General features: G+C 35.5%; 1 protein-coding gene across 6 annotated transcripts in view; it reads left to right on the top strand.

Moving 5' to 3' along the window:
- Positions 1 to 24,225, top strand: part of SRPK1 (SRSF protein kinase 1) — an 89,352-nt gene that overhangs the window by 47,022 nt on the left and 18,105 nt on the right. For 3 of the 6 annotated variants that reach the window (XR_008916528.1, XM_056818117.1, XM_056818118.1), the window contains exons 3-13: positions 3,174 to 3,292; positions 4,976 to 5,084; positions 6,481 to 6,568; positions 11,449 to 11,536; positions 14,718 to 14,824; positions 15,986 to 16,151; positions 17,060 to 17,085; positions 17,440 to 17,647; positions 18,228 to 18,668; positions 19,136 to 19,236; positions 21,828 to 21,935. Coding sequence is in view for 5 of the 6 variants with exons in the window: in XM_056818117.1 (XP_056674095.1) it covers positions 3,174 to 3,292; positions 4,976 to 5,084; positions 6,481 to 6,568; positions 11,449 to 11,536; positions 14,718 to 14,824; positions 15,986 to 16,151; positions 17,060 to 17,085; positions 17,440 to 17,647; positions 18,228 to 18,668; positions 19,136 to 19,236; positions 21,828 to 21,935 (1,561 nt within the window). In the remaining variant the exon portion in view is untranslated. The remainder of the gene's footprint in view (positions 1 to 3,173; positions 3,293 to 4,975; positions 5,085 to 6,480; positions 6,569 to 11,448; positions 11,537 to 14,717; positions 14,825 to 15,985; positions 16,152 to 17,059; positions 17,086 to 17,439; positions 17,648 to 18,227; positions 18,669 to 19,135; positions 19,237 to 21,827; positions 21,936 to 24,225) is intronic. The other 3 variants (XM_056818122.1, XM_056818119.1, XM_056818120.1) reach the window with 3 other exon arrangements.

Below are 24,225 nucleotides of genomic sequence, written 5' to 3'. Positions count from 1 at the left end.
AGTAATTAATGTTGAAATAAAGGAATTAGAATTTTTTTATATGAGAGCAGTGGTTTTGTAAAGCTGTCAAAGCTCTTGGTTATTTACAAATTCATGTATGCTAAGCTTATAGAGTGGATATGTTTTAGAGGCTTTTTTTAATGAGTTCTATACAGCTGAGTCCTTTGCTTTCTTTTGGGTCTTCCTGCAATAAGATAGTCTGCGTGTGTGAAAAGTTAAGAGTTGATGTTTGTGTCCTCTTTAGGAGACCTGACTTTTTTTTCTTATGGCAGGTATTTACATTTGCCAGAATCTACCTAGGTTATAGAAATTCAATCTTGTATACAGGTTGTGATGACTTTATAATAATAGTTCTCCTGTAAATTCTTGTAGTGCCTTACAGCTGATTAAACATTGCCCATAAACCATTTTAATTCTCACAACTGCCCTCTTAAGGGAGGATAAGTCAGGTATTGTGTCCATGTTTTAGATGAGAAAATTGAAGCTCAAAGAGAAAAAAAAGCAGCCTGCTGAAAGAAGTGATAGCAAAGTGGGGGCTTGAACTCCTGTGGTGGACTTACTAGTTTGGTGCTATTTGACTGCCGTGTAGTAATTGCTTTGATAACTTATCTAAAATAATTGATTTCCTAGGAGGGTGTTTTTTCCCCATTTTTGTTTTTTGGCTGAGTGGATTTGCTTGTGCTTCTGAATGTTGAATGACTTGATCTGATAAATAACACAAAGTAAATAACAAAAAGTTTATCCTAATTTAGAGAGAATTGTGGGAATGTGCATTTTATATGTATCCTTGTTGAATATTTCTGGTAACTTCTTTAGGAAGCATATATGCAGGGACTTTTTGCAAGATTGTCATAGAGTTATAAAGGGGCTAAAGTATGACTACTTTGTACATTGACTACTTCTTTAGCATTTAATCATAAAAGAAACCATTTCACCCACAAAGGTCAGAAACTGAATTATTAAAAAAAGTAACAGTAATAACTACTTGTGATCTTTTTTAAATTTTTAAAAAGCTTTCACTTTTACCTAGAAAAGAAGAGTTAGCAAAAAGTCTATTTAAAACGATTTTATACAATGATTAACGTGCTGTAGTAAAAAAGGAAAAGGGGGAAAAGTTGTTTCTGTGCTTGTTTTTGTGATAATTGAAGGTGAGTGTAAATGGGTAAGATGGCCCAGGGCTAGAATTGGAAGGACTTGAGTTTCTGTCATAATGGAGAATACCTATCATATTCTGTTTAACATTGACACAACCAGAGTTTTACAATAAAGTTGTTAAAATAAAGCATTGTATTCCAACCTCCCTCTCCCCTCCCTCCCCAATCCATGTTCCAGATGGTAAGTGTCATTTTCCACTCACCCTTCCTATCTGTGTAACTGGTGAAATGCCCTCAGATGCTCAGGCCATAGCCAACAATTATAAAGAGTGTGCTATCCCCACACAGTGCCTACAGTTTTCTAGCCCATTAGATGTTTCTATTACTGCTAATATCTTCCCTTTTGGGGCTGGGATGCTGAAATACAGATATTGGCAGTGCACATGAATACCAGAGCAGATAGGGTAGAGATAAAGCCAAGAAATTGTGGGGAAGATTTAACGAGGCCTTGGGGGAACAGCACAGCTTCTTCCAAAATCACCTGTTATCAAGTTATTCTGCTTCTCCTGTAATGTTTAATTTTTATAGCAATTAACTGAGACCAAACTTAATCTAATAACCCTACTAGAGGTGGTTTCCTTTTTTCCCTAGATTCTCCCTACTAATTCCATCCTATATTCCCAAGAAACCTTCCTCATAGTTTTCATTGCATAATTTTCTTGCTTTAAAAAGTAGTTTTTATCATATTCTATATCAGATCTAAACTCCTTATCCTAGTATTCAAAGCTCTAAATGTAGTTTGTTCCCCTCCAATTTAATCTCCTGTTTCCCCAACTTAAAACTCTAGCCAAGTTCCTTGTTAATAACCCTCTAATAAAACTTGGAAAATGTAGATTCCATAATGATCTTGATTCTGTTCTTTTTTGATGGGAATCCCCTATTTCTTCTTATTCCTCCTAACCTTTGCTTCCACATGTTCATCAGCTCTTTTAACTCTTACCTTCTGTCTTAGAGTCATTACTAAGTATTAATTACAAGGCAGAAGATAGGTAAGAGCTAGGGAGTTGGGGTTAAGTAACTAGCCTAGGAAGTGTGGAAGTGTGGGAGGCCACATTTGAACTCGGGACCTCTTGTCTCCAGATCCTAGTGCACTCTCTCTCTCCACCGAGTCACCTAGCTACCCCCACAATCACTATTAACATGAACATTTAAAAAATCTTTAGATGGAGAGTTGTTGTGGCATAATATATAAAGAGCTGGCCTCAGTGAGGAAGGCTCTCATCTTTGCCAAATTATTTAATCTACTTGCCCCTAAGTAAGTTCTATTGTGAGCTACAGTCAAGCAGCTGATTCACACTGCTCAGAGGAAGTTTTCTCAGCAGTGAAAATTATAGGACCAGACAAAAAACTAACCAAATGAAAAATTATTAAACTGAATGTTACTGCATAACCAATAGCTGCCCCTACATAGGTTTCTAATATCACAGAAATAATAGATGGTGTGCTTTTTATTTATTCATTTCTTTAGCATTGTGTTTCAATGTTAGATTTGTCTCCAGCATATAACCAGAAGTCTCAGTAGTTCTTTCTTACTAAAAGTAATTATAATCAGTCTGGGCTAATAATAGGCTTTGAATTCATCTTTGTAAACTGAGATTGAGTTAAGTGCTAAATTTGGGCTCTGCCTAAAAAGTAAAGTACCAGTACATAAATTTTGCAGGTCCTGTGAACTGGTCACTAAAACTATGAAAAAAGTATTGAAATGCTACTAGTGAGTTCTTACTAGAAAAAAAAAATGCTATTCCTATACAAGTATGGCATCAATATATTGAATGATGCGTTAGGTCACCGTCTACCCCAAATGGGTTTATATCTCTAAAATTACCATTATGTTAAGTTCTTTTCATGCACAATATAAAAAGATCTCATGTTTCACCAACCTTCAGAGAATGTACTTCTTTTACTGCCTTATTATCCAATAAAATTAGAAGAAAATGGAGATTTTTTTGGCAGAAATAATAAACTACTTTCCTTTACCCTCAAATGGAATTGAACTAGATGTGATTTGTTTTTCGTTAGACCTGAAACTCAGCACCGAGGCCCTGTCTCCCATTCTGAGAATGATCTCCCAGAACAAGAGGAAGAAATTCTGGGATCAGATGATGATGAACAAGAGGATCCTAATGATTATTGTAAAGGTAAGATCTCTTATGTGAGAAGTATGAAGGCACTGTACCTCTTTAAATATTTTAACTTGGAAATGGAATCAGTCTCTAAACAGTAAGAAAGATTCCTGCTTGTTTCTATTTCTCAGACACAGGAAACCAAATTTGTTAATAATTTTGCTAATCATGAACTTTTGGATCTATCGTTTCACTAGTGTAGGTATTTCTTCCACTAATACCAATCATAACCTACTACGGGCCATTTCAGTTTGTAAGAATTTTATCCATTTCTCTCCTCCCTGTCCTTCATGGAAAATCCACTGGACCAAACCCATTTGAAAACCTTTTCTCTGATTCTTGCATTATCTTATAATTAGGAATGAACTTTAAATCTGTTTTCTCATGTTCAATATATAACTAGCACATCTTCATTTCTGACTGTGATTTATATGTGATGTACAATGTTGCTGTCTGTTTCCCCATGCATCTTTCCTTTGTCCTTGGGTTTTGATTGTAATTTTGATTCTTTCAAAAACCACAAGATTCTATGATTTAAAACAAGATAGCAACACTAGAAAGAGAAAATAAATGCTTCTTTGGGGCTATAACCAGAAGACATGTGCATATATATTTATAATAAATTTATACTTAAGTATTTGAAAGTTCCATGATTTCAGAGATGTCAGTATTCATATCTTAAGAGACATCGTGAACAGCAGTGGCCAAAAGAAACCATCACTGATGGTCAGTTCTCTGGTGAGGAGTCTTCCATACTTAATGCCCATCTTTAGGCAACAGACACAATTGGATCTTTAAACACAATCTTTAAAGTCTTTCCATGCACATATTCTTCATGGGGGATAGCCTTTGGGACCATATTCACTTCTCCCCCAAAATTGCACACTAGAATATGATAGCTTTAAGTTAGTAAGGGGTTGTTATTAAAAAGTATGGCTATTTAAATTTTTAAAAATTTAATTGTATTTGATTTTCTCAATTAGGAAGAAAAACCCCAAAGCCCTTTGTAAATGTACAATCATGTGTGAAAGAGTATTCACAATTTAATGGCTTTTTTTTGTGTGTGTGTGTGTCAAATTGCTTTCCCAGAATAATTGGGCCAGTTCACAGCTCCACTAATAGTGTTATGGAATCTATATTTTGATAGATCCTAGATCTAGAAAACCACTCTTTTATGGATGACTTTGATTTGAGGACAATTATCATATTCTCCCATAAAGTATTTCTGGACTAGATTGACCACTGAACTGATCTTTAAAACATTTCTTATCAGGGCAGCTAGATGTATCAGTAGATAGAGAGAACCCAACCTTGAGACAGGTGGTCTTGTGTTTAAATCTGGCCTTCAGACACTTCCTAACTGTGTGGCCCTGGGTCAGTCACTTAACCCCAATTGCCTAACCCTAATATTGAGTCTTAAGACAGAAAGTAAGGACTTCCTATATAGCTTACCAATATCATCTAACCTTGTCAAGGATCTCCTCTGTTAAAGGGGAGGTAGGGGGAAGGAACATTGAATATCCTAATAAAATTTGCATGCTGAAAGTATAAAGATAATTGGGTGGGGTGTCTATTATGTTTTCTACATATTACAAAGAACAAGTGTTTTTCATTTCATCCCTTTCTGGATTAAAATCCATAAACAAGGAAGGAGGTTGACTTTTTTCCTTCTTCATTCCCCACCTTTCTTTCTTCCAGGGGGTTATCATCTTGTGAAAATTGGAGATCTGTTCAATGGCAGATACCACGTGATCCGAAAACTGGGTTGGGGACATTTTTCAACAGTATGGCTATCATGGGACATTCAGTAAGTTTTAAGCAAACACCGGGGAAATAGGAGTCTTAGTTATTGTCTTGAATTTTTTGCCTGGGGAAGGGGTCTGGACAGAAGATTGGGTTCTCTTAACATCATACATTTGGTGAATTTTGTGCCTTTGGGTAAATAATGAAATGACTAGTTCTGATTCTGTAAATGGGAATTGTAATAACTTCAGAGACAAGAGATAATTAAATTAGAACCTTGAAGTATTTTGACATCCTAAAAACAAGGAATGTATAGTTTAGTATGTATGCTAATAAAAAATCTTTCCTTCTCATTATTCCTGATTTGAGACTAATTACTTTTAAAATGTACTAGGTAACCAAAATAAGAAGGGGGGGGGTGAAAATACTCTCTTTCAGTAATTCCTCTTTCAAATGCTTGGTTGTACAGCTTAATGTTTTTCTCATGAAAAATATTGATGGGAGGCAGAGAGGTGGTTCAGTCCGTGGAGAGCCAGGCCTAGAGACAGGATTTCCTGGATTCAGACACTTCTAGCTATGTGACCCTGGGCAAGTCACTTAAACCCTCTTTGCCTAAGTCTTACTACTCTTCATTGGAACCAAAATAGTATTGATTCTAAGACTGAAGGTGGTAAAGATTTTTTTTTTAAAAAAAGTTAATCTAGTATGTTTGTTTTGTTTTTTTTTAATAACCCTTACCATCTGTCTTGGAGTCAATACTATGTATTCGCTCCAAGGCAGAAGAGTGGTACGGGCTAGGCAATGGGGGTCAAGTGACTTGCCCAGGATCACCCAGCTAGGAAGTATCTGAGGTCAGATTTGAACCTAGGACCTCCCATCTCTAGGCCTGACTCTCAATCCACTGAGCTACCCAGCTGCCCCTATGTTGGGTTTTTTAAAGCTATTAAATGACAATTCCAAGATGTCATAAATTTAACCTATATAGAAACAAATGTTATTTAATAGGCATTTATTGCTACATGTTCTACTTTTATCATGATATAAAATATAACAGTAATATTTTGCTCTGTGTTTAGCTGCAAATTTATCATTGTGTTTATACTTGGGTATAGGAGGTAACAGATCATAGTGGTTTGTAATTGATATAAAATGGCTGCTTTTGATCCACCTCGTTTTATTGTAGTATTTGTATTCAAGGGGAAGGGAAACTTAGAACATGGTGGTCAGCATGTGGAGAAAAATCTAAAGAGACAAAGTCCTAAGGACAAAATGTAAATAAAATCTGACTTGCCATACCCAAGGTGTACCTTGGAGTACCTACCTTAGTTACCTCAGTAGAAAATATTTGATTACAGAAGGAAAGTTAGTCTAGTATTTATATTGATCTTTTTTATAGTCCTCTTAACTTCTTTCAACAGTCTTGTCTCGTTTTAGGATTAATTGACTTGTCTATTTCATAGGGGAAAGAAGTTTGTGGCAATGAAAGTAGTGAAGAGTGCTGAACATTACACTGAAACAGCCCTGGATGAAATCAGGCTGCTTAAATCGGTGAGTATTGACTTGGGGCATGCATTTGATGATACAATTTGCTTAAATGAGCTATTTTCAGTGCTTAGATCTCAATTTAGCTAAAGGAGTAAAAGAAAAAAATTTATCTGCGTACTTGGTGTAGCATATGAAAAAACAATTCATTTCATAATCCCTATTGATGTTACTTTTTTAAAGTATGTTTTTACTGATGTTTCTTGTTTTCATGTAACCTTAATTTTCCAATATATTTCTCCCTTTGTCTCTACCCAAAGAACCTTTCTTTGTAACAAAAAACAATAAGAGGAAGAAAAACCAGCTAAAGATAACAGCATATATATATAGTATTTCACACCCATAGTTCCCTGCCTCTGCAAAAAAGAAAGGAATGAGGATGGTTTTTCTTTGAAGCCAAGCTTAGTCATTATTGTGCAACATTGTTTTTAATGTTTTCAGTTAAGTTGTTGACATCTCAAATATTTTCCTAGCTCTTAATTTACTTTTCATCAATTCATATAAGTCTCATACTAATGAATTCTTTTGTTAATAGTTTCTCATAAAATGGCAGTATCAGGTTACTTTCTTCTACCAAGTTCTGTTTAGCCGTTTCCTAAATGGTGGATATGTACTTTCTGTCTTTGACTTCCTTGAGCTTTATGAACATGTATTACGTATTATTGAGATGCTAATATTTCAGCAAAGGTTTTCCTTAGAGAACATATTTTTTTTAATGGTTTAAGTTAACATTTGATACTTCACCCAATGAATTTAATATAAAACTTTTATTTCTAAATTTATTTATAATTTGAAATATTTTCCACAGAAAATCTTTTAATTTAGCACCTTACGTAAGTGATATCATCCTTCAACTTTTGGGAGTGTATCTGTTTATTACTAGTCAGCATTGTATAAACTGTTTCAATACTTAAAACCAATCATAGGTAAAAATGTTATGTTGGAGAAATATGTCCAAAGAGGAACCCTAGGAATGGGTTATCCCTCCCTTTTCTCTAATAAAACGAATATATTCCTCCTATTACAATTCCATTTTGCAGAAATAGAAAGTGAGAAGTTATCAAAAGGGATTTGAGGGTGGAGAATGCTATGGGTAATAGGAATCTTTTATGGACCAGTGGGAAAAAATATTTTATGGAAGGTGCTCTCCATTAGCTACTTGCACTATAATGCTACTAATCAATATTATGATTTCCTTTAGCCCTGAAGCTTAGTGGTCTGGATTTGGAATCAGAGGGCTCCTACCTATGTGTTTGACCCTGAGCAAAATAACTTCTCTGGAATTCAGTTTTGGTTTTAAATTTGTGATCTGTGAACTTTCTGTAATTGTTCTTTATTGAATTTGTAAAATCAGCAGATAAGAGAGGGGAGTTTAGAGAACTTTATTGAACTGGGTAATGCAGGTAAATGTAGCATGTCATGGAAAATAAGAATATCAATTTAATTTTATACATTTGCGATTTTCTTTAACCCTAATCTTGCATCTTAATTTCCTACTCCTGGAACCCATGACTTTTAGTGCAGCCTAAAACCATAAAACCTTAGAGTGTAGCATTCAAAATTTTTCTAGGACAAATTTAAATTTACTCAAACTCTTAAATATGCTGAAAATAGTTGATTAAGTGATCCCATTTCCCAAGATCTTTAAAAAGTTTGGCAAGGCGGTACCTTCAGCATACTTATTTATGCTGCTTTTTCATTTTATTTTTAAACATAGACCCTTACGTTTGAAACCAGGTGACATAAGTAATTATTTTAAAAGCCTAGACTTAAAGAGGAAAAACATTTATATTGGTTTGGCTTTATGTTATGTTTATGAGTACTGTTTTAGTGGAGACATTTTGGTATTCTCAGAACTTGGAGGTCTTCAAATCAAACCTTAGATTTTGTAGATGATGAAACTGAGCCCCCAAAGTCACATAGTGGTGGAACCAGGGCTAGGAGCACAGTCTCCAGGTTTTTAGTTGAGTGTTCCTTCCCCTATCAGCTCTTTCACCATTATATTATTGATTTCACTGCTTTCCTCACTCATTCTTATTTAGATAAACTTCTCTCCCTTTGACTTATCCAATTCATCCTTTCAGCTCCAGTGAAATCATACCTTTTTCATGAAACAATCCCAAGTTACTCTAGCCTGTAACATCCAACATCACCTTTCTCTAAAACATACAGCCAGTAATTAGTAGGTCCACCCCTTCACCAGACTGAAAAAAAGAAAGAAGTAATGGAGAAGGTACTGTGAGAGGATAGTTTTTTCTCCCTTCTCTCTCTAATTTAAGTATTCGTACCCTCTCTTCTTGTTCTTTGTCTTTTTTTTTTTTAACCCTACCTTCTTAGAATTGATACTAGGTATCAGTCCCAAGGCAGAAGACCTATAAAGGCTAGGCAGTTGGAATTAAGGGAATTAACCCAGGGTCACACAGCTAGAAAGTATCTTGATCAAATTTGAACCTAGGATTTTTGGTATCCAAGCCTGATTTTCTATCCATTGAGCCACATAGCTGTCTCCATTCCTCATCTTTTTCTGAATCCCTTCCTGGGGTTTATCTTTGGCAGTTGACAGTCTTGTTCATTTTCATAGCTTCAACTATCACCCCTTCATAGATGATTCTTGAATCCATAGCTCTCGTGCTACTCTCTTTCCTTCCCTTCTCTTTTTCTTTCCTCCCTTCTTCCCTCCTTCCTCTTCTCCCCCCTCCTTTCCTTCTCTTATCCCTTCCTCCTTTCCACTATTGTTTCCTCCCTTCCCCCCATCCTTTTCTCTAAGTTTTTATAACACTTTTTTCACTCTGTGTCTGTTGATTATTTTCCAAGTTATGTTTTATTGATTCCTTTTGTTTTTATACCACAGTTGTTTCTAGAGAAAATGTCCCCAACTCCAGTTAGTCTTTCTTTTTAATAGAGAAAGGTAAAACATACCAACATGACATGAAATGTAACAGTATGCAACAATTCCTACCCATTGTCTCCTATTTTTCCAATGAAAAGAAGGTAATACACGTTTCCTGGCCATTTCTTTTCAGTCAAAATTGGTCATTAAAATTGCAAAGCACATTCTTAATTGTCTTAGTTTACTGTGGTCATTGTGTTCTTTGCTTGCTTCTACTTTTCACTTTCACTGGTTAATATCAGTCTTCTATGTTTCTGTGAATTCCTTATATTTATCATTTCTCATGGTACAATAATGTTCCATTACATTTTGTTTATTCCCCCATTGATGGGGAACTTTATTTCCAATTTTTTCATATAGCTCTATTTCTGATACCTTTCTCAAACTCCAGACACAATTTTGACTGCTTATGGGGCATCTCTACCTAAATGTCCTGCCGAAACCAAACTGATCTCACTATCTATACCCCTAGATCTACTCTTTCTGTGTTATTTCTCTCAGTGGTTCTACCATTCTACCAGTCTTCCATTTTTAAAGCCTTAAGTTACCTTTGTCTCTTTATTCTCCTTTACCTTGTATCTTGTTTACTAGATTTTATTGATACTGCCTTTGTAGCCTTTCATCTTCCTCTGACCACTATTATTGTCCTAGTCTAGGCTTTTATTGGTGCCCACTAAATTTTTATAATAAGTTCTTCTATTCCGATCCATTCCTCTTAACTATTGGCAGGATAATCGATCTTAGGCATCCTTCTGCCCATTTTACTCCATTCAAAAATCTTTAATGTCTTCATGCTGTACCCATTAAATTTAGGATTTAAAATCTGAAGCTTCTCTCCTGTTTCAAATTCTTCAGCCTTATGTCACACTAGTATCGTTCCAAATTTCAGTGATTGCTATCTCATGAATTTGCCCTGCTCAAAAACATCTCTATTTTAGCTCCCATTGTAATTTATATCTGGCTAATCTTTCCTTTCCCTTCTCACCTATAAGAAGTTCTATTCATCCTTTGAAGTTGAACTCAAATATGAAGCCTTCCCTAAACCATATCCTTCCCTCCTCACCTTCCCCATCATTATCCCCCCTTGAAACTCATATAACACTTTGTACTATCATTTATTCAGCCATTTCCCAGTTGATGGGAATCCAGGCTTTCTGAAGTTCTAAATAAATTTGATATATACATTATCCTTCATCCATGTACTAATTTCTTCCCTCAAACTACTAGATTAGTCAAATAAAAATTTTCTTTACCTCTATCATGTTCTTTCTGCTGTCTGTTATGTTTAACAATCCCCTCTCTTTGGTTATGTATTCCACTAGTTTTCTGGTTATGAAAGGGATAGTAGCCCCCAAAGTGTGGAATATCCAGAGTCCCTTCTTAAAACTTTAATGTGGATGGAGAATCACATTGGATAGATGTTTGGCCTTGGTGATTTATTTATATAAAATGAAAATGAATGCTTAGGATATATAAAAATTCTTGCACTTAGGAAAGAGGAAAGTAGTCGAGATTTCCTTTTCTTTCCAAATATCCTCAGTCAGAGCCAAATATACTTACTCATCATGTTTTCTCACTGTTTATGGTTATGACAAGAGAAACCTAATTTCCTAAGGAAATGAGTCTGAATGAAAAACTTAGATATATCACATTCTACTTCATGCTAAGTATGGAGTGTGAATTTTCTTCCTTATTTTAAAAGACTGGAGAAGTCCTAATATGGCCCTTGGACTGGATTAGTTTGATATATGAACTTGAAATACTCCCTAGTATGGGTGCTAACTATGAAGAGTTCTTGAAATTGGTTTTTATTCTACTCCTTTGAGGACACAAATTTGCTTGCTCAGAACTTTACTGATACCAGAGCTTAGTCTGTCTTCTAGATGTCATCATTTATTAAATGGTGTAAAGGAGCCACATAAATACAGATCTATCAATATTTGTTACTTGTCTACCTTTCTTTTGACTAAATACTCTTTCCTCCATTTACATATAGGTTCGCAATACAGATCCCACTGATCCAAATAGAGAGATGGTTGTTCAACTTTTGGATGACTTCAAAATCTCAGGAGTGAATGGAACCCGTATCCTTTTATGAAATTGCTGCATGGTTGTTGTTTCAGCTCAGAGAAAGGAATGGCATTGGTAAAACATTTACTGTCAAACTAAGTCTCAATGAAACTGTTCTTTATTGACTTTGGAGAATATGAAAGGCATGTGGATTAAGAATATTATTGCACACTATGTTTTTACATAACTCATTTTGTTTTGGAGTACAATTTGAGGGAAAGTGACGTAGTTTTCAAGTTGTCATCTTTGGGATTTTTGTTCCATTATCTTTCCATGTCATGATAACTGCATTATTTAGTTAAAACTTTCAACTAAATAGGCAAAAAGGTTTACACAGGAGGGAAAATTTTTTCAGGAAATTAGGCTATTGTTACCTACAAATTATAGCACAAATACCCAATTGTAAAACTTATCTCCAAAGAATCTAAATGGCAAATATTTTCTGAATATAAATCCAGAACTTTGCTTTGATTAAAAGTCATCTAAATTTGAACACATATATCCTATGTCTTCATTTTGGCTAAAGACAGCAACTTGTTGTAATATTTGCATCGAAAAAAAATTTTGCCTATATTTTATGGTAAAAAACTGACTTACTGGGCCAGCTAACTAAGTAGTTTAGTAAATTGATAACCAGGCCTAGAGGCAGGAGGTCCTGGGATTAAGTCTGACCATAGTCACTTCTTGACTCATATGACTCTGGGTAAGTCACTTATTAACCATTTCCTAACCCCTGTTGCTCTTCTGCCTTGGAACTCTGATATATACAGTATTGATTATAAGATAGATGGTAAGGATGAAAGAAACAAGGAAAGAAAGAAAAACTGAATTATTCTAGATTTTGTAGCTTAGAGAAACATACCATTTTAGGACTAGAAAGGTTCTTAGAGAGGATTGGTCTTGATAAGTTAATTTGAACACCCCTTCTGACTAATGTTAGCATCTAAGCAAAAGAGCAGTAAAGACTAAAATCCTAATTGTAGGGTTATTACAACAGGTATATTTGTGAAGGACTGAAATTGTAAGTAAGCTAAGGATCCAAGTTGTATAAAATAGTACTTATTCATTACATAGAAGATCCTGAAAGCACCAACAAATATCAGGGTCATACTTTATAAACATTTTCTCATTTGATCCTCACAATGAGGAGATGGGTGCTGCTATTATCACTCATTTTTACAGATAAGGAAATTGAGGCAACCAGGTTAAGTGACTTTCTGAGGGCCTCACAGCTAGTAATGTATCTGAGATAGGATTTCAACTTGGGTCTTTCTGACTTCATGTCCAGGGCTCTACCATTCCTATTTGGCACAAATGAATGAAAGTGGGATGAACTGGTTATACATCTTACTAATTGTCCATTAAAAAAATTCATATCATCATTCTATTTTCATGTGTTACTATAGTGTGATATTTTTTTTCCCTTTTCTCTGCCAGAGAAGCAGATTATAGCCAAGATGGGAACTTGGGCAGGTTGGGCAATAGGAGTGTTGTTGTGTAATAGAAACCCACTGACTCGATATAGTCAGTTTAGGTAAATAAAGTCAAAAGGCCAAATTTCTCAAAGTCAAGGTAGAAAGGTAGATTTTATTGGAAGAGGGCCAAGTCCTCCAAAAAAAGCATTCTCTTGCATGTATTACATTGTTGGACCCCAGCAAGAGACACCCTGCCCAGAGGCAGAGGCCTGGTTTATGTACTGAGGCAGTAACAAAATGAATATTTCTGTACAAGGTTAATCACAAGACATAACATCATATAAACCTTATTTAGAAACTGTTACCCAACTACAAAGCTGATTGATTAGTTCATTTCAAAAAGCCCACATTGGTCTAAAGGTCAAATCACAAGGCAATACCTTTATTTGGGCAGATAGATCATTACCTCAGACCCATCTGATCAGGGGGGAAGGATGGTTATTTTCCAAACAAGGAGGGGTGAAAAATGTGTGCACCATGTCTGGTCATGAAACTCAGATCAGTCAGCATCTTATGATAAAGGGGAGTACAAACTTAGGGAGGGGTTAGAAATCCCCTTAGAAACAGTTTTTATGCTTTAGTTAGAAATCCTTATAAAAAGCATGAATTCTACTGATTGTATTAAGGTTATAATGGAATTTATTTATACTAATCACTTTAGAATCACAAAATTGATTGGCTTAAACCTATCACTATCACTAAAATCCAATCAAGTATAAAGGGGTAGGGGTCTTTCTTCCTGACTGTAGAATGCGGCTTTGGGAGGGGTTGTGGTAAATGTAAGGAGTTGAAAACCATAAGCTCTTTTTCTTATAGTGTATCTGGAAGGGAGAAACATCAAGAGAATTACATTTTAAGCAGTCATAAAGACCTTTAGATTGAGTTTCTCTGGTATTCAATTTGTGTTGAAAATCGTGTTAAATTCCTTGGCAAATTAGGGAAGATATAAATAAAATGGTAGAAATATTCAGACTTAAAATTTCAAATAACTGTGCCTGTTATTTAATTTTAAATTAATCAAATAAAAGTTCTTTTATAAGCAGCTAAAATAAATATATTACATAACTTTGGAAGTTCACTCACAGACATAAGCCTATTAGATTTTTAGTTCCATTTTAAGGAGGGAATTGAACCATTGAATTAGATTTCTTAGCAGTGATCATACCCACATTTCTGTAGTTGTTATTCACCCCTTTCTCTTTTTCTTATCTGCCTCATTTTGTTTCTCTCCCATGGTCCAACTCTCCCTTCTGTACCCATCTCTGCTTGAGTTTTAGCTATCTTTACTTTTAAGATTATGTTTCTTTTTTAAAAATTCATCTAGGATCCTTTTCTCCCCTCTGATTTTCCTCCAGTCATTTTACTTCATTAGCACTTTTCCCTTAACTATTTTGTGTTTTTAGACTTTGTTTCTTCCCATGAAAGGTAAAGGTGGCAACATTATGCTATGACACCCTAATCATGTATTTTTTTGCATTGTATTGTATTGCATTGTATTTTTATTGAAGACTTGGATAATGTTGCTATTAGCCAACTAATTTCATTACTACTCTTTAGTCTTTATAGATCAATCAACAAGCATTTACAGAAGTCACAAAGTTCCATCTGCATTCTGAGATAGAGAAAAATTTTATTTTTCCTTCATATTTCTGTGATTGTGCTTTCTGTTTTTTAGTGTGCCAATATTCCTCTTCTTTTATATCCTTAATCAACTAATAAGATATCTGTATGGTATTTGAAGTTTTGGGCCATCACCTACTCAAGTGGATTATCAAGTCAAATTATCAAGGACTTCCACTTCCATGTGTCAAAAAAATCATCCAACAAGTATGTATACTAGTCTTAGTTATTTTGTGCTGTGGTCATTTTCTCTGGTATGAGGAACTATCAGTTTTCAGGATTAGTTTATGTATTTTAATGAAATTGTGTTGGCTTTGTATTTTCTTCCCCCCCCCCCCTCTCTCTCTCTCTCTCTCTTTCTCTCTCTCTCTCTGTCTCTGTCTCTGTCTCTGTGTCTCTCTCTGTGTCTCTCTCTCTCTCTCTCGCTCTCTCTCTCTCTCTCTCTCTTTGCTACCTTGAATAATTGCTTCACACCTCTAAACCTCGGCTTCCTCTGTAAAATGAAAGGATTTGTTTAAGTCAGGTCTAAAATTCTGTGATTTAAAGCGGTAGCCACTCTGAGAATTATTATTTTTTTTTTTACTGGAGCAGAATCTATTATGCTGAAGCTGAAGCAAAAAAAAATAGCAACTATAGCAATCATAATTTCAGACAAAGCAAAGGCCAAAATAGACTTAATTAAAAGAGATAAACAGGAAAACTACATTTTGCTAAAAGATACTCTAAACAATGAAGTAATATAAATACTAAACATACATGTACCAAATGGCATAACATTCTTTTTTTGTCTTTTTTTTAACTTTTAAACATTATTTTATTTGTTCATTTTCAAACATTATTCCTTGGAAACAAAGATCATTTTCTTTTCCTCTCCCCCCCCTCCCACCACCCTTCCCATAGCCGACACACGATTCCACTAGGTACCACATGTGTCCTTGATTCGAACCCATTTCCATGTTGTTGGTCTTTGCATTAGAGTGTTCATTTAGAGTCTCTCCTCAGTCATATCCCCTTAACCCCTGGGAATTAAGTTTTTATTCTGTTGCCCTTTCTGATTTCTATACCTTCAATGTAGACAGTGGCACATGTGGGATTTTGAACTTGAACTCTCACACAGTGGCTTATATGCCCAGTCACACCTGAAATACATTGCCAAAACAGAATGGATTTGAAAAATTTATGAGAGTTCTTTGTCCTCAAATTCTTGTCATTATTACTGCAATAATATTTATTTGACTATTTAAAATAATTAATTTTATTTTTCATAGTTGGAAAGTTATCTGATACAGATATTCTTGGAAATAATTTTTTGTGCCACTTCTAACCTAAATGTCTATTTACAGTGCATTTATTCCTCTTTTATCTTAGGTTCTGCAGGGACTGGATTATCTACATACCAAGTGCCGTATCATCCACACTGACATCAAACCAGAAAACATTCTTCTTTCTGTAAATGAACAATATATCCGAAGACTGGCTGCAGAAGCAACAGAATGGCAGAGATCTGGAGCTCCCCCACCTTCTGGCTCTGCAGGTTGTTTTTCTTTTTGGAATCTGCCCTTAATAAAGAGTTTACAACATATTAAAAAAATTTTTATTCCCACCGTTTTATAATATAGAACATTCTGAAAATGATGTAAATTACAACAAAATACTCTTCCCTACAGGAAACTAACTTTCCTTTATGATCTGATGTTTTGTTTGTGCCTTATCTTACTACAATGATTTACATTCTTAAGAGATAATTGGAAGTTAACTGTGACACTAGAGTTTACAGTTACTGGTTGTTTAAAATTTGCAAACATATGAAAATAAGAAACTTCATATTGAAGTTGAAGGCTTCTTAGCCATAGGTTGAATTTGAGACAGTCTGGCAAATCTTACCTATATTGAGAATACTATTTACTGACTACTGTGTCCAACACATATAGTCCTGTCAGATAATATACTCTCTTGGGACCATTTGCCATCAGATGAGTTTTAGCAGACAGGTTATAAGTATACTCAGTGGAGGAATTACTTTTATTTTGTACATTTCAGGTATAGGTTTTTACCTTATATTTATTAAGTCTACCCTCATCTATGTTAGCAGCTAAATGGTGTCAGACCACTTCCTAACCCTCATGTCCTTTGATTGTTATTTTCCTTCCTTTGTTTATCTTTTTTCTTTTTTCCTTCTTTTCATTTTCTCTCCTACAGTTTAGGAAAATTTTTCATCCTTTAAAAAGTCAAGGAAAAACTAGTAATATGCAGTTTTGAATTGTAAAATACATTATGTGCATAGACAGTTTTGTTTCATTTTATTTATGTTAAACATTTTTCAAACAAGTACTCTTCTATCAGTTCTTCACAGATAGAGATTTCTGGTGCATAGGGTTTTTCTGGTTCATGGTATCAATGTATGTACTTAGATTTTATTTTTGTTTGTGTTTTGTTTTCCAGTCAGTACTGCTCCCCAACCTAAACCAGTGAGTATGCTGTATTTATATATTTAACTCTAGTCTGTGGTCATGGAAGTTTTTCTCTGGGGTAATAGTTTGGATGTATCTAACCATTTAAAGTTTTCTGTCCTTACTAAATGTCCTCTCGCATGATTCCCTTTTGCTGCCTCATTGCCCAGTTTTCATGAATCTTAAACAAAAAAAAACCAAAAGACAAGATTTGTACTCATGTTCAAGGCACCATTCTTTTTAAATGAATGATGCGGCTCTACTGAGAAATGTGTTCGAGAAAGTGAAAATTAAGAATTAGTGCTAAAATGAGCAGATCACTGGGTCTGTGATAATGGATTAGAGCATTTCTTTTCTGTAATCTCACTACAGGCAGACAAAATGTCCAAGAATAAAAAGAAGAAATTGAAAAAGAAGCAGAAACGTCAAGCTGAGCTACTGGAGAAACGAATGCAAGAAATAGAGGAAATGGAAAAAGAATCAAGCCCTGGACAGAAACAGCCAGGAAAACAAGCTGAGAGCCCTATTGAGAGAGTCTTGCTAGAGAACCCTTTAAGTACAGAAAGTCAAGAAAAACTTGGTATGATCCAGTTCTTACAAGAATATTAGGACAAATATCAAAATAATTTTCTCATACTGCATTGTTAGGTTTTTCTGGGAATTTCCAGATTGCCTCAGATCTTAATGCTGAATTTGCTTTAAGAACCATGTGATGTAAAGCTCAATTTCCCCTTTTTATAGTAAATCTAGGCCAGTGGTTCTCAAGCTTTTGGGGGCTCAGAATCTCCTTTTGCTCTTAAAAATTGAGGACCCCCCCCCCCTCAAGAGCTTTTGTTTATATGGGTTATCCATATAATATCCATATCAGTAGTTACTGTGTTTGAAGTTTAAATTCTTAGTATGAAAATAGTTTCGATCTTATAAGGACCCCCTGAAAGATTGTCAGAGAACCCAAGATCATACTTTGAGAACTATTAGTCTAGGGTATCAATTATTATGAGATAATGCTGCTTCCTATCTTTTCGATAAAGAGGAATATTAAAGTTTACTCATGTTTTCTTATTAGGCTATAGGTTTAATAATGATTTTTTAACATTCTCATTTATTGATATAATTTCCTCTCCCCCGCCCTTTTTGTGTGTTCTTGGTTTGTGTCCTAGAAGAAGAAAATGTCATTGAACATGAGCAGACCCTTATAATGGAAGGCAATCCTGAGAGTGTTTCAACAGAAATCAATTGCAATGGAGTGGTTGGAATTGCTAATTATGTTGAATGCAATAATGAAGAGTCATTGAGGCTTAAGGAAGATCATCATAATGCTAATGAATGTGATGCCCAACCTTTGAAAGAGGAAGAAGTTAGCTTCCCAAGCTCCCAAAATGGAGAGAGTGGTGCATCTCAAGAAATAGCAGACTCTTGTACAGCTTTAAGTTCTGGGGTATCAGACACTATGTTATATCAGCCATCTTCAAGTGAACACTCAGTAGAGCAATCATTCAATGAGCAGGAGATCAGCCAGCTGCAAGAGAGCATCCGGGCAGAGATACCCTCTGAAGATGAAAACGAAAATAATGGACCATTGGATAACAAAGGTACCCAAGGTAGCCCAAAGAGTGTAAAAACACTTTTTTTTCCTTTAACGACAACATTTGTTGTTCCTGCTGGAGCTGAAGCATAACCACCTGTGCTGTCTCCCAGAGGTGAACACAGAAGTTGCAGAGCCAGTTGCAGTGTGTAAGCAGCCAGCTATCAATTTCAGGGGTTTTCACTTTCCACCAGCATGATCTCTAAAGGGGACTAAAGAGAAGGGGATGTTTTTCCATTGATGATGAAATGTGTCACTGTCATTCAGGGAAAAATAGAGCCCATTGAATATTTGGTGGGTAATGGTAGTTGCTTCCAGGTAAAGCTGTTGAGTTCAGGATCTGGAGGAGTTCTCATGCTCTCCCTATGTTAGATTGTAGTTATCAATTAGGGGCTCTGTTTGTTGTCTGTGAGAATTTTGTGGCAGATGGTGTTTCTGGGTTGATGATTATTGTTCTTGTTAATTTGTACGTATTGTCTTCAGGAAAATCTTCTGCTGGGAATTTTCTCCTTAATCCCCTTGAACCCAAAAATGCAGAAAAGCTCAAAGTGAAGATTGCTGATCTCGGGAATGCGTGCTGGGTGGTGAGTTTAATGTGCTGCTGCCTCCTGATGGCTCACTTAACCTTTCTAGGAAGGTGACTCCATCCCTCTCATGAGCTCAGGTTCCCTATCTCCAACCATCTGTGAGACAAGAAGCACCCTTCTCTGACACAGTAATCTCTTCCCATCAAATCACCTTTCCTCCTTGACCTCCCTCATTTCTGTCCAGGGAGCTCGGCGAGCTACTATTTTTTTGTTGACTTAGACTTATTAACATGGAGTCATTCCTCACTCTCCATTCTCATTTATATTCCATATCCAATCTACTGCTAAGCCCTGTAGATGATGCTTCATGTCATGTCTGTCCCCTTTTCCCCATCATACCACAGCCACCCTTTATGGGTCCTCTTCACCCCTTGCTTGTTTTAGCCGTTTCACAAGTCCTTATAGCCAGCCTCTCCCCTCTCTAGTCCATTGTCAACACCATCTGTCAAAGTGTGATTCTTAAACACAGTTTCTAGCAACTTCCTGATCAGGAATCTTGAGTGGCTTCCTCTTGCCTCCAGAGTTCAATATAAATTCTTCTATTTGGTGTTTAAAGACATATCTTACATGTAAAACCCAATGGAATTGATCATTGGCTCTGGGAGGAGATAGGGAAGAGGGAAGGAAAAGAATATGAATCATGTAACCATGAAATATCCTTAATGAATTAAATTTCTTTTGAGAAAGTAAATAAAGACATCATATCTCCAGAAACATTACTTACTCTTTATGATGTCTAAGTTTCAGCCAAATGAGCGTGAGCATCTTTTCCCTGTATATGGCATTTCTTTGCTTTCTTCCTCCCACAATGCTCCCATTCTCTTAGCTCTCTCCAAGGATCAGCTTAGGTATTGGCTCCTTCATACAAGAGGCTTTTATTCCCCTACTTGTTAGTGGGCCACCCTCCCTCCTTCCCCCCTCCCCCACACACAATTATTTTGCTATCCTTCCTGCCACCATAGAATGCAGGTACCTTGAAGTGTTGGGTTTTATCTTTTTATCTCTAGTCCCAAGCCCAAGTCCTGGAACACTGTGCTTAAATAAATGTGTGCAGAATTGAATTAAGTATGTTTTGAGCCCAACTAGTGGTGTGAGAATTGGTCATTTGTGCCTTTTCCTTCTCCCTTCCCCCTTGATAATGTCGGTCATAAGATAATTGATTTTAAAAGCAGTTTTGGCATAAACTTACTAGAGAGGTATTTGAAGATTTAAATGCCTACTACAGGAAGTATTGTAATGTACTTTAAGAGAAGAGCTTAGAAACAAGCTTATGAAATCTTGATAAATTATTTTTTTAAAATACAGTCTTAAACATGTAATCTAGCCCTGTGCCCTTAAATATCTTAAAGCACACATCCATTACTCACGAGTTTAGTAATCATTTTCATGGCAGTCACTCCCAAAACACATCTGTGCTCTTAATTCTCACCCATGTCCTAGTATATCAAAGACTGAAATGATCATTTTCTTACTAAGAACATCTTCTCCCAGCATTTCTGTTAATGGTGTCACCATTCTCATGACCACCCGGGGTCACAAATTCTGATACCCTGCTACCTTAGAATTGTTTTAAATTCATTCCTGTCCTTTGTCCCTGTATCTAGTAATTTACCAGATTGTATCTAGCAAATTGTCGAATGTAACCAGTTTTATCTCTTGATAGCTCTTGGTTTTGATTCTTGCTCTGTGAATACTACTTTAAATTCAGCTCTTGACCATCACACTTCTGGCCTATATTTCTTCAAAGTCTTTACAAGCTAGCACTCCTGGCAACACAGCTGCCACATTAAACTTTCCATAACAATGTCTTCATTTTTTCTGATCTCCTGATCAAGAGTATGGAAATAGTTTTCTTGGCTATGAGATCAAATGAAGAGTCCTCAGCCTGACATTCAGTTTCCTTCATCTTATCTATACTTTTTAGCTCCCCCTCCAATACGAATTTTCTTGTTCATGTTCCCAGATCTTTATTTGCTTTGCTTCCTGAAATTTTTCTCAGCACATCTTAATCCTACATTCCTTTCAAGGCTCAGTTCAATACTGTCTTCCAATATAAGTGTTTTCACTTACTTGGAATCACAGTGATTCAGTCTTTATTCCAGTTTCTTCAACACCTATGTAGCTATTAGCATGCTATCACCATTGATTTCATGAATATAAATTATCTACCTATTTTTTTTATTCTAGGAGATGACTTTGTTTCCTTTAAAAAGTAGCATTCCCAGCCTAAATTTTTATTTCTAAAGGAAAATTCTGCTTAAAACTAATAAAACCAACTTGTAACTTAAGAATTTAGAGTAGATAGCATGATTCAGTAAAAAGAGCCCTGAAATTGATGTCAGCAGACTTGGGTTCACATTCCAGCACTGCTGCTCGCTATCTATGTGACTTTAAGAAAGCCACTTAAAATTTTAGGATCTCCGATTCTTTGGGCTTAAAAGTGATAAAGTTTACGGTTTCTCCCAGCTCTTGGCTTATGTAAAGCTTTATTTGAAAAGTTTTTAAAACTGTCATTCTGTGACCCCCATATATCACTTTCTAAGAATAAATTAACTTTAATATTTTCCCATTTGCTTCATTTATTTCAGCATAAGCATTTCACTGAAGATATTCAGACAAGGCAGTATCGATCCCTAGAAGTACTCATAGGATCTGGTTATAATACTCCTGCTGACATTTGGAGCACAGCATGTATGGTAAGTTTTGCCATTCCTTGGGCTTCTCTTTTTGATTATATTTTGCCCTAGAATGACTGATGAATTCATGAGAATAAGAAATTGGTAGTTTATGACATAGCTGCTGACATTTAAAATCCAGCATCTAGTCATTTAGGTTTTAGCTACATTTGAAGCACCTGGCATGTGCCATTCACTTCCTTCTAAGTCCCTATTAAGATGAATTAGCCAAATAAGCATTAGCTTAGGAAACAGTTGCAGGGTAGGAGAAGTGATTAGAAAGTTGGGTTCAAATGCTTTTGTTGTATGCTCTCTACCTTCAATTCTTGTTCTGAAAATGTTTGCAAAACAGTTCTCACCTTTCTGAACTGCCTGCCAAAAATATTGGAAGAATTCTTTGTACAATTTCAGCACTGGCTATATTTTAAGAGCTACAGAACTAATATGGTCAACTCTCAGGAGTATTTAATTGCTTGGCTATAATTATTAGGCAATTTTAAAAGTGTCATTGACAAGTATTAACAGTGTTTCTAAGAATGGTAATTCTTAGAATGGTGGAGTTTTAAGAATGCAATATGATGGTACAAAGGTTGTTCTTTCAAGGCATTTCCATGGGAACATGAAAATTTTATAGTAAAGCACAAAGAAGAATGGTAAAAATATTTTAAATAAATATTTTTATAAAATAAAATTCTTCTGGGTTATTAGAGGCAATAAAATATTAGAGGCAACTCATTTCACCACAAGTATGAGAAGAGTTGCATCAAACAATCCTCATCGTTTTGGGGAAACTCTGAATTTTTGAAATTGTGCTAGCATAGGAACAACCAAAAAGTCTCTTTCCTCTGTACTTAAACCTCTTTTCACTTGTCCTTCTTAGTAGCCTTCTAAGAAACCTCTCCCTTCTAGTTTGTTCCCTTCTACATGGAGGAAATAAAGCTTTGGAGACCTGAGCTTTGCAGATGGTGGAGATAATGCTTTTTCACCTATCGCTGCTACCACCTTGACCTGGTCAATCAGACTATTATTCTTGCTCTTAACTCCACTTTCCTCCCTTCTTCCCTCTAATATTAACCCCATCATTCACCAATTCAGCTCTACTGTACATTCTTGAATTTTTTGGCCTATTGCTGTTCATCTTCTTACCAGACTTAGGTGCTGAATTACTCTCATTGTCTGACTTCTATCCCTATTGATATGCTTCTGAATGAAGGTAAAGAAAAGGGTACACAGTGTTGGGTACACAATAAATTTGTGTTACAGCTTGGCTATCAATGTCCAAGGATGTCAATCCCTTTATTTCCATCTCCCCCCAAAAGCTCTTTCCACATTACCTCTTTCCTCAAACCTCCCATTCTCTCCCTCTGGCTTCTTACTGAGGAAAAGAGGCTATTCCAATGTGAATCCCTTGCTGCTCTTATCTTTTCCTCCTTGTCTAACAAATATGTGATCCTTCCCCTTGCAGTAGTTTAACCCCTCCATTGAGCCAGAAGCACATTTAGGCTCAGGAAGGCAATCTGAAGGCAATCTGCATTCATATTCTACCTCTGAAAATAGCTGCATGCTTAGTCATGGGCAAATCACTTGATCCTCTTAGTGAAGATATCTCTAATTTTTAGAGGCATTTTCCCTTATAATATGCTTAAATCTGATTTTCTTTTGTTTGTTTTTTTAACTCATTTGGTATGAGTCTACCCACTCAAGCAAAAAAAAAAACAATTCTACTCCTTTGAGACAACATTTCAAATATTTGAAGACAGTTATTATGTCATCTTTTAGTTTTTTCTAGACTTAGTTCTCATTCCTTCAATGAATCCTTAGCTTTTCAACATTTTAGGCACCCCATGTTGAATGTACTCTGACTATTGTCTTTCCAAAAATCTAGTTAGTGTTTGATTTAGTAATAAAAAATTTGTGCTTGTGATTGTTCCAGGGAAAGTAATATGATAACCAAAAGAGCTAACGCCATCTTTTATATGTATTATTGGAAATATAGTATCTAGGCAAGAGGGATATATATATATATATATATATATATATATATATATATATATATATATATATATATGACTTTGTTCTTTCATCTATTCATTTTTTTTTTGGTAACACTTGGTTTATTCCGATTGTGATCATTTGGATCCTCCAGCATAATAGCTGTTTCTCTTCTCTACTTGTCCTCTTCAACTTGATAAGCACACCATATATCTTTAGCCAAATAATTGACAAGTTTTATAGGGCCAAAACAAAAAAGACCCAACCTATTGTTACTGCCTTTTTCCCTTTGACACTTAAAATTGAAGTAGTGACAGTG

Source organism: Monodelphis domestica, chromosome 2, assembly GCF_027887165.1.
Source record: "Monodelphis domestica isolate mMonDom1 chromosome 2, mMonDom1.pri, whole genome shotgun sequence".
Classification (NCBI taxonomy): Eukaryota; Metazoa; Chordata; class Mammalia; order Didelphimorphia; family Didelphidae; genus Monodelphis; species Monodelphis domestica.
This window is presented reverse-complemented; position numbering and strand designations above follow the sequence as displayed.